Raw genomic sequence first — 11,065 nt, forward strand, 5'->3', positions numbered from 1 at the left:
TTGCGAGTTAAAACGTCTGCCAGATATCGGGATAAGCAAAGGCCAAGTCTCATACAGAGTCTCTTTTTGAAAATTTAAAATATTCAACTGGATATTTGCAAAAACACGAAGATATTTCAGAAGCCGGAGGGTGGTTCCGAGTAAATAAGAAACGCGGAGCTTGAAAGCTTTCACCATTTATCAAGAATTAAAAGGCACCCAGCGCTTGCTAAAAAAAAAGCCCCACGTCTGGTCGTCTCGTAAATCCGATGATACGAATCTCGCCAGAGTCTCGAACTTACCTCGAGAGCGTCGCGTTTACCCAGTTTTGTAAACTAACCACCCCATACACTTTCATTTATTTTATGAAAAGCAAATCCGCCGTAACGCGATAACGTGCTCCTTTTTACCTCGACATCGACGAAACTCGTTGCTACGTTACAGTGCCCGGCTACTGTATTAAGAAAAATTAAACACCCATGTCTGTTTTTTTTCGTGGATGAATACACCGAACTGAGAAGTTTGAAATAACGAAGAAAAACATTTTCACCGAACGATATCGAGCGATTCTCTTTTTCAATAAACGAATAAATATCGAATTCTGTCATTCAGAAATAAATAAATTGAATTACAGAGAAAAGCGATGATTTATAGGAACATAATTTTTTTTTTTATTCACCTCAGAATTTACTGTTATTTATGTGATTTTGTTACAACAAATGAAATTATGAATGTAACACATTTGTTTCTTGAGAATTTAACGTACCTGTGTAATAAAAGGCAGGATTGAACAACAGAAGTAATAATTGTTTAATAACGATCTTCACATTCGATCGAACGAAATCGGCTGATTTTGGATGTCGATGCATCTCGCGTAACACGAAAAAGGACAGGAGAGAAACAGAAAAACGACAGACGAGAAAATCAGCGCAGTACGCGCTCGTAAATAACAAGATAATTTATGATCGTTACACAATGATCGTCATAAATTGTATTTCTGCCGGACGACAGAACGTGCCGTTATGCGAGGAACTCCGGTTCCGCTGGCGCCCTCCATGGTGCGCGTCCCGACGTCGATATATTTTACCACGGGAACGCGATACATGGCCAGCATAATTTATCTGTTTTCAAATATGCCCGCACCGATAAATTTACATATTTTAATATAAATTCCTAAATGCCGGATCTGCGACGGCCGCAGGACACGACAACTTTATCGATCATTTTTATCGTTCTTCCGCGTGTTGTCTTCTTGCAACATTCGTCCCATTCCTTTTCATTTCCTTTGTCGTGAAATTTAAAAAAATGCAGACAGGAGAACAGGGTTCATAACAGGGTCTGTTCATCGATTTTCTTTTTTAATAATAGAGCGCAACGGCTGGTAATTGGGAAATCGTTGATACAGCAGGGATGACGAGCAATTGAGAGGTCTAAAAAATTTATCAGGAATTTTGGAAGGCCGCGAAAAAATTCCATACCGCATATCGACCGCGAATCAAAATTTTTTCGCATCTTGTGGAAAGCATAGCGTGGTTTAATCAAGTCACGATTCCATAGAGTCGTTTCATCGACGCGATTCTCAACCTTCGATTCTCTATCCTCTCGAAAAAGAAATATCAGGGAATTAAAAAATTCAGTGGTCTGTTTCCTGACTATTATCCTTGCGAGGCATCGGTACACAAGTATAGATTCCTTTTGGAAGCTTCGTGACAATATATGGCAAGTACAGAACGTTTCAAAGTTAGCGGTATAACGAAAAAGTTTGAAACAGGTGTCCCTAAAAAAGCTCGCCGAGTAAATAAAAGAAAACTTGTCCAAAAATTACATTTTTATTATGACAGATTGTCAGACAAACAGAACAGAGAAAGGTTATTAACCGTGAAAAGTGGAGCCCGCAAGTTGGGAGCATCCTGTGCACGAAGCCCCGAACTACTCGAAGCTCGTCGGAAGTTGTTTGACACCTTAACTGTCCCGTGCACAGAGATGCCTCGAGTGACAGTAAAGCTGTGCACAATGTGAGCTTTTGCCTTGGCTGTCGGAAGTTTGCGTGCAAACCTCCTCCTTCCAGCGTCGAGCAAATGTACACTCGTACGTTGACGTACATGCTCATCGAGTGTTACGACTTTTGCCGTCGTAAAACTTTTGCTTCCTTTTTTTCCCTCGTAATCCCTTTTTATTCCTCTGTCAAATGTATATTCGATAACGGTTACTCGTTGATTTCATTTAAATTTATCACCACAGCACGCGCGTTTCTACGATGCAACATTTATTAACGCGATAAATTACAATTTTAACGATGTTGCTGCATTCTCATTTTGCCCAACTTTCGAAACACGAAAGTGGGAAAAAAAGGAGACACACGAGGAAAAGGAAAAAAGATACCAACGGTTAAGTACTTTTCGGGTTGTCCCTGTGAAAATTGAATTTCCACCGGTCTCGCAGTGAATCGGTCAATTAATGCACGAACGTTTGACGTGGAGTCATCCGCGTCGCGATAAATTGCGATCGAATTTTCGAGTGCACCGTATATTTAACGAAATCGCGAGCCGCGGTCTATTAGCGAACGCATTACGTAAATTATATTGGACTGGCGCATTAATCAGTGCAAGAAATATGCTCTGACCACGTATACGGAATATTTAATGACGGGTACGCGTGTGCGTGAAGCTCGAGCGAGCGCGACACAACGCGCGTTTCGTTCTCGCTATCCGCCGGTGATTACAACTAATTAGAGATAGCCCGATCGCGGGCAAGAACAAGACTTGTAGTTAGTAACTGTTGCTCGCGTATCTCGAATTAATACCGAGTCCGGTCACGCAGCCCAATAATAGCGCCAATCATTGAATCCTAAGGAGCCGCGGAGCCTATAATTATGCCGCGGCTGTGTACCATCAATTCGCAGTTTGTAATCAATATCGCGTAATTTGACTGGAGATGAAATGGTCGCGCGTAAATAGTTTTGCATGGCCTCGTGACACTCATCAGTGCGAATGGCCACGTTTAAAATTTATCTACGTGAAAGAATCTTGCAATCGGTGATTTAGCAAATTGAATTTTATTCCTATCTATATATATATATATATAAATTACTCCTGATATCGTAATTAATTAGACGAGATACACCCCCTGTTACATATTTCTTTCAGTTTTCGTGTATGGGAGAATCTGACCTAATTATAAGGTTCGTTTACATACCTGTGCTCTATGTATTAGAGCTACAAACGCATGAGAACATTAGGCTTCACCAGTGCGTTGAATAGTGAGTTCGGTAATCTACAATTTCATCAACGACACTACTACTATCATGTACTACTCTTTGTCCAAATTAAATTGACTGCTGGAAGCCACTTGGCTCGATGCAAATATGTCACGAGTGACCGCTATCTTAACGACCTCAATAATCCGTCAGATTAGTTAATTGTACATCTATGGTAGAATTTGTACTCGATAGCCTCTAGCAATCAACTCTTGAAAGCTTGGTAGCTTAAACAGAGGGTTGGTAACAGACTTACTTGCACCTCGGGTCGAGTACCTAACGCGTAAATCACAGCATCAGCGATGTCTTCGGGTCGAAGGGCTGGAATATTTTTCAATGTTTCCGATATTGTAGGCGTGTGTCTGGCTATATCCGTTTCAACGATACCCGGACTGATGCTCTGCAAATAGAAACGAGTAACGTTGAAAACAAGCAGAGACTGGTCGAAATTATAAGGCTCATAAAAGCTTTTATAGCGGCGGAAGCCACCCAAACTTACGGTGATTCGAATCGGTGCTTTAATGGCCGCCAATTCCCGTCTCACCGTATGCGTTAATGCAACATTGCCGTGTTTGCAAGTCGGGTACAGGTTCCAGCCATTACAGCCATCGATTTCCGAAAGGAATCCACTCGGAATTTCGTGTCCCAGCACGCTGCCGTGCGAAACAAAAAATTGCTTCAACAGGCTGCCCGTGGCCACCCATTTGCACGGCGTTTTATTCGAATCGACTTCGAGTGCAAACAGCCGGAACGTTTGTTTCGGTCTTAAAAGCGTCGATCCTCTTTTTTCCTTTCTCCCTTCCCACTTTTATTCCCTTTTCTATCTGTCCTCTTTTTATATCTCCCTTAATTTTGTTTCTTCTCGATTCGTAGAAAAAGGGACGAGCAAAATTTCCGTTGTGCTTTCTCAAACAACACATTCTCTCCTCGCGTATCTCTTTCTCTCACGAAGTACACCCCACGCGAGAAATTCGACTCCCTATAAAGCTTCGAAACTCCTCGATCATTAATGAGACGATTGGTATATACAATTCCTCAATTTATATGCGAACAAAAGTTCCTTGCTCGTGCTCGAAGTATATTCCGCGAAAGTCGCTTATTATGACATTAATGAATCATTAATTATGATACATGAGATTCAAAAAGCGGCAGATGAAAGATTACGTCAGACGTTTCTTCGTAAGCTAATTTCAACCTCTAATAATAGTAAATGGCAAACATAGACGCACGAAATATTTTACAAACATTTCTCCCATTTGAATAATTAACTCTTTCGTTGCCAAAGACATATATATACATATATAATTAATATTATATATGTATATATCGCCACATCATAATTAATTAAAATACTCAAATATTAATGCGTACATTTATAAATTTATATGTTTATATACCGAAAATACTTTCAGTTTCGAGAATACTGTGCCGAAAGAGTGAAATAACTGACGAGTAAATTAGAAATCACGACGACAGTAATAGGAGGTGACGATGAACAGTGGTCGCAAGAGACAGACGAAATACAGTCGCGAGCACGCGAAAGGTTTCGCATGTGGATGGATGAACGATCGGACAAGACGAGGCTCGGAAGCAACAATACCTGTTGATATTGAAAATATGCCCTTCGACGTTCCGCTGGCGCATCGAGCGCACCGCCCGATTGATGCACACGGCGGTTGCGAGGACATTAATATTTAACAGCCTTTCGAATGCCGCTCTATCGCTCTCTGCAAGTGTAATTTATGGAATTTTTTAAAATGCGTCAACGAGCAGGCGAACGAGGTTCCGAGCGTAATACTCTCGGCCCACCTCGCCCTTTATGGGCCAACTATACACAGAGTATAAAGGTAACAGCCTTTTTTGCCGTAGTTGCGTATAAGTACCCGTTGTGTTTTTCATCGATGATGTCATAAGAAAATCGCAGAAAAAAAATGCGACACGTAACTAAATTTTTGTCTGATTTCAACGTTAATTGTAGGAATAAACAAAAGAATTTGAACCTGACATAATCGAAAGTGGTAAGAACCTACTAAGTTGAAAGATATTGAAAAATTAAACGATAAATTAATGAGAGAAGTAAATAGTAATATTATCGGTCTAAATTCCGGGAAATCTGATAACAGTAAAATGAAGTCATTTGTGCAAGATATTGAAGACCGGTAGCCATGGAATTCGATATCTGTGGATATTTTATACACATATGCTGTCAAGCTCAAAGTCCAAGTTCTAACCTCGCGCATTTTGCAGTTAAATAAATTAAGTAAAACGTGAAAATTATTCTTTTAACAAATCGAAACAAACGACTGGCATTAAGTTACCTTCTCCCGTTTCAATATCAATATTATCAATGGTACTTAAAAAATCAAGCGATCAAGTGAGGTAACGCATATAAAGAACACCCGAAAAATAATTTTTTTAAAGTTAGAAGACGCTATTACCGAGAACAATTAGATTATTGCCATATATACTGATACCGACGATTCGATCTAAATCGACTTAACGTAACTTCAACGGCAAGCTCTAAAAACAATTCTCGCATGCAAATTACGCGTTCCTGATGAATATTCAGTAGTATTGTAGATTCTTTCTCTCATTACGGTCAGCGATTATCTTACCAATGACGCGAGTGTACTCGATAACTCCGGCATTGTTCACCATGATATCGACGCCGCCGTTCCACGATTCTTCAACGTTGTTCTCCAGGTAGTCGAAAGCGGACTTCAGATCCTTCTCGTCACTTACATTGCAACGCATTAGGCATATTCTACCCCAATTTGCATTCCACCCATTCGCGAGAGTTGATAATTTTTCAGTTTGTACATCCAGCGCGAGTACGTTTACTCCTTTTTCTAGAAGAGCTATCGTAATTGCTCGCCCGATGCCGGATGCCGCGCCAGTAACGATCGCCGATTTTCCGGCCCATCGTTCCATGATTCTTCCTTTTTACGTTCCTCAAGTTCCGCTAGGTTTTGAGAGAAACACGGGGAAAATTGCTTTTCTTATTTAGACAAACGAGCTCTCCCAAATTCCAAACTTCCATAAAATTGCAACATTGTAAAATATTCCGTAAGTTTCAAAGTGTCAGATTACAAAAAATTTACAATAAAATTACAAAATTCTACAATATTCCAGAAGATAGGAAAGATGAAGAAAGTTCGAAAATTCTACGCAATCTCAAAATTTCAAAAATTCGAAGAATTTCGAGCACTATTCGTCGTTGAGGATTTATTCTCCCTGATAAAAAATTTATGGTTTAGCTAGGTTAGTTTAGTTATCGTTAAAAAATAGATAGAGTCAATGACATTAAGATCAACCGTCACTTACCAAACAAGAGAGATTCTTATCACAGGCGCGCTTCAATGGCGCGAAATTTTTCGATATACGTACTTTGTTGGCGAGTGGAACGTATCATACTAACTGCGCAACTGTGCAACGTATCAATTATAGAAGTCAAGTGCGTCACGACGAGGAAGTCACGTAATCGACTATCACCAATCGTGTTTGAGATAGCAAACGAGAACAGTGGGGAACATCATACAATCAACAAGAATCGCCTAAATAAAGTGCACTATGATTATGGTTATTTAATTATCATTTAGTTTAATTGTTAAAAAAGATAGTTTAATCTATGTTTTTCATTTATCATTTTATTCGTAAATTATGCGAATGAACAGCTTCGAAACAGAGAACTTCAAGCACGTTATATACAAAATATTCGTCTGGATGATTATGGTAGGTTATCTGTGAGATACACATGCTTATCAAACAGTATAATTCCAATACATAGTAGGAAACGAAAGAAACGTGAATCATATGTTTGATTTAATTCATACACGAATACATCACGATAACGCATGAAGATATATCTCTTCTTTTGTAGAAGATCACGTATGTTTGCAGCTTTTTTAAAAATCTAACAGACCTCATCCTATTATCTCCATTAAACCCCCATTATCAAACAAGATGTCACTTTTGATACTATTCAAAATCAAGCTTCTCCCGTAGTATCGCAATCTCTCGATGATTTAGCACGCAAACACAAACACGTATGATTTGTGAGATTACTACATGTCTATACATATACTGCATATACACTCTGAAACGACGCTCGAAACAAAGCTACTTCGGATTAGATAGATCCATTTATCCAGTGGCCAGATCCGCCGGTTTTGCCGCAGTCTTTGCTTGTTTTAAGTGAAGGACGACGTGACCTGTCGCAATCTCTGCTTGTGTCACAGTCACATCTGTTTCTGCGTGCGATATCTCTACCGAGACGCTGTCCGGAATACCAGGCGTCGCCTTGAAATCCCAGAGATTGCGGCGGACAACTTCCAGATATGTATTTACTATGTTCCTCAAAGAAATCTGCTTTCGATCCGTTTTCTCTTCGTCTCGTAAAGGAGCCTGGCTGTCTGATCGGGAATATTGTCCGCGAAGTTGGCGTCAAGAGACGCCGAAGCCATGGCCTTGAAGTACGAGGGATGTGGCAGAGAAGTTCGTATACTGTATTCAAAGGGACGAAACGCGACGTTCGAACTTCGCCAAGTCCGGAATTTTCAAGTTTTCGTGTTTTTAATCATTCCCCTGAGACATGGAACGGAGTCTTCGTGATTCCTCTGCATGAAAATTTGAAACACGCCGGTCGTTACTCGGGAAGAACCTCTATTTCCACGGTTCCTATTAGAATTCTCAATTTCTCCAGTCATAAACGAGTAAATTGAAAGGGGCATGATAAAGAAGCGCGGAAAAATCTAGCCACAGAAACAAGGTGATTCGTGTTCGTATCGTAAACTAGGTTCACATTGGTGCCATTAACAGTGCACCGTAAAATGTCCAACTAAGAACACGCTCTCGCATTTACGCGTCGACGAACAGCAGGAAGTATAACGGCAATCGTAAAACGGTAATCGAAATGTGTAGCGAATGAACGAAGAATCGATGCGAATGAACACGCATTACTGTTAGCGACTTAAAATTGAATATTCAAATCGAATACGTAACGCTACGTATCGAGTATCGCAATCGTATCGTCCTCTTTTAGTAAACACTCTCCAAGATTCATTACGCCTACTCTTCTAGAATCGATAATTCGGGAATGTATGGTTCTCGAAATCAGCGTGCTTGTTTCTTTACGGATAAAGGATACCAGCTCTCCAAGCGCAATAACAACGGCGTGTATCGATCTAGACGGCAGCTGGTCCAGTACTAGGACCCGGAACATTATTCTCGTTCGCGCGGCACCGCGAGGAAATCAACAAGAAAACCAGCGGAAGCTTTAGCCGTTTCCTGGTGCCGAGCACCAGATGCTCCTGTAGCACGGTCATTTCTCAACGTTGCCGTGATTATACGATTCCTCCCCGTTCTATTTACCGCCATCATTCCCATAGTATTTTTCACGCGAACTAGAATTTTGTCGATCTCAGGATTTTCAGATATATTATAATAATATATTCTTTTACGATTCTGGCGCGAATCGTTGCGAATTTAAAAAGTATTTTTGCTACGAATTCTTTTACAGAAGTTTCTTCGACGAGCGTTGGAAGATTCATTACACGGAGGCATTGTATGAATATCTTCTTGGCAGGGAAAAAGGTGTAATATATTATTTACGTTAAGAAAAACCTGACAGAATCCTGTTACATCGTATACAAAATAAATATTTATAAACGAAATCATTTCTCAATTACAACCACGATCTTCACCTCCGGGTTGCTTTTAAAATATTCAACGAGAATCTTTGGCATTCGTTAGAAATTCATTTTATCTCGAAAGCGAGAGATGAAAAGAGAAAGGGAGGGGATAGATCAATTTCGATGAAACGTAGATCCCGTTTATCGTGCGAGTACATTTGTGTACATGTATGTGTTTAATATTGAAATCCTGCATTCCAGCGGAATAATACCGGTTTGTTTTCCCTTAAAATCTGAGCGTCCGCCATTTGTGTACCTAAGAAATTCAAATACCGCGACCCAACCAACCGACAGTATTATTCTAGTTCGTTGTAGACGACGAGGAAATCAACAAGAAAGCCTGACCCGAGCTGGTTTCCGTCTCGCGTTCCATGGTTTTACCAACCGCCAGATGCTTCCGCCACTCGATCATTTCTCATAGTTGTCGTGATTACCGCATCGTTTTGTTACCACCGCTCACCACCGTCTGCTGTATTTTTCTTCTCTATACAAGCGTATCAGATACGAGCGAATTGCCACGTACACATACGAATAGCATCCGCGACGATTCGCGGGCGTAATCCGGTCGACAAACATTTTTCAGCTGTAGCAAAGAGAAAAGTGCTTTCGTCCAGTGGATTAATTGCCAGACGAGGAATAATTTAAACGCATTCGCGGCGCGAACAAATTTTGGGCAACCCCCGTGAGCGAGCGTTGGTCATTGCGAAACGTTTTCGCTGCGTGTCTTTGCTGCTCGTTTTTGCTTTCGACGCCCGCTCGTTTCTGCGCGATCGATCCGACGATTAAACTTTCAATAATTGCGTCCGTCCGGGCAACGCGCTCGATTAACTGCAAGCTGTGTATTATTGACGAATTCGCGTTGATCGCGATACGGCTTCTGTTTGTCTGAAATTATGCGAAAAGAGAGACCGGAGAGAGAAACTTGGAATCTCATTTAGGAGGCGTTACATACACGTAAAGAAAAATAGGAAGCAATATCTGAAACGCTTTGTTCGCGCAGGATGCACGTCATCCTCATGCATGCCGGTTAGAAGATACGATTAACGAGCAAAGCGAAGGAAGTTCTCTTTTCCCCTCGGGCTTCCGTTACGTTCTCTAAAACAGCAGACGTCTATCTCGGTAATTTCTCAGCGTGAACTATTATCACACGTATTCTTCCGTAATAATACAATTTTCCGCCCTTTGTCGCGCAGATACGAACGGTAATGAGCTGCGCGTGACGTCGCTGCTTTCCTGTATTTCTTTCGCTTTCTATACTCTTTTCCTTCCTTTTTTCCTTCCGTCCTAATGGTATCGATTCATACGCTAAACGAGACGGAAATATCCTTTCGAGAGAGAATAAATTACACGCTTCACAACGGGCAAATTTCACCGGGGAACGAATGAAATTTGCGAATTTCTTCATTCGCTGTCCGGCCAGCGTTTTACCACCGAAAATAACAGACGCACCGGCTAAGGATTTGCTCGTGTTATTCTACCAGAATTTGGTCGGGTATGCTGATGCATAATAAAATGTGGTTTATTTTACAGGATAGAATTCGAGAGACCAAAGTAATAAGGTACAGATCGAGCGTAGATTCCTCTTCCGACAACGCAATTTATTAAGATGATTTTTAACTTACTACTAAAATTTATTCCAGTGATATATGAAATATTCCTTGCTCTGTTTGATATTTTCATGTTCTCATAACTTTGTACGAACCAACATTATTTTACGTATAATAGCTGTACTATCAGTGAGCAGGCACAAATAAAATTCTATTAGCTCATTTTTATAATGCAATTGTTAGCAGACACTGAGTATTTTTTAATATTCTCTAGCATACTTTTGGAGTATTACAGTCTGTACTCTTGGGCGAAATAATTAAAGACGTAATATAGATCGTCTGCGAGCAGCGCCTGAAATTGAAATTCGTACGCACGTCCGTTTCCATTTTCTCTTCTCATTTTTCATCATTGTTCATGTCGGTGCAACGGTCAATGGATAGACAGGCCCACGGTGGAGATTAAAAAGAAATGACTTCTCTATGAAAGAGAACGGCAATTGATGTCGATGGAAAGACCTGGCAAATTCTTTCGGACAAAAACGAGATTTCTCGTGACAGTTTCACGGAGCTCCTTGCAATTCCGTTCTCGAGAC

At 40.6% G+C, this 11,065-nt stretch overlaps 1 protein-coding gene across 9 annotated transcripts in view; it reads right to left on the minus strand.

Moving 5' to 3' along the window:
- LOC122569590 (farnesol dehydrogenase-like) overlaps positions 1-6,673 on the minus strand; it is a 30,383-nt gene extending 23,710 nt beyond the window's left edge. For 3 of the 9 annotated variants that reach the window (XR_006317520.1, XM_043730840.1, XM_043730841.1), the window contains exons 1-6: positions 6,560-6,673; positions 5,851-6,469; positions 4,836-4,962; positions 3,735-3,888; positions 3,492-3,635; positions 3,175-3,252 (exon numbers count right to left, since the gene is read on the minus strand). Coding sequence is in view for 8 of the 9 variants with exons in the window: in XM_043730840.1 (XP_043586775.1) it covers positions 3,214-3,252; positions 3,492-3,635; positions 3,735-3,888; positions 4,836-4,962; positions 5,851-6,166 (780 nt within the window). In the remaining variant the exon portion in view is untranslated. Of the gene's footprint in view, positions 1-1,789; positions 3,273-3,378; positions 3,406-3,491; positions 3,636-3,734; positions 3,889-4,835; positions 4,963-5,850; positions 6,470-6,559 lie in introns of those variants that run through there. The other 6 variants (XM_043730839.1, XM_043730838.1, XM_043730843.1 and 3 more) reach the window with 6 other exon arrangements.
- Between the last annotated feature and the right edge of the window lie 4,392 nt (positions 6,674-11,065).

Source organism: Bombus pyrosoma, linkage group LG7 (assembly GCF_014825855.1).
Source record: "Bombus pyrosoma isolate SC7728 linkage group LG7, ASM1482585v1, whole genome shotgun sequence".
Taxonomy (NCBI): Eukaryota; Metazoa; Arthropoda; class Insecta; order Hymenoptera; family Apidae; genus Bombus; species Bombus pyrosoma.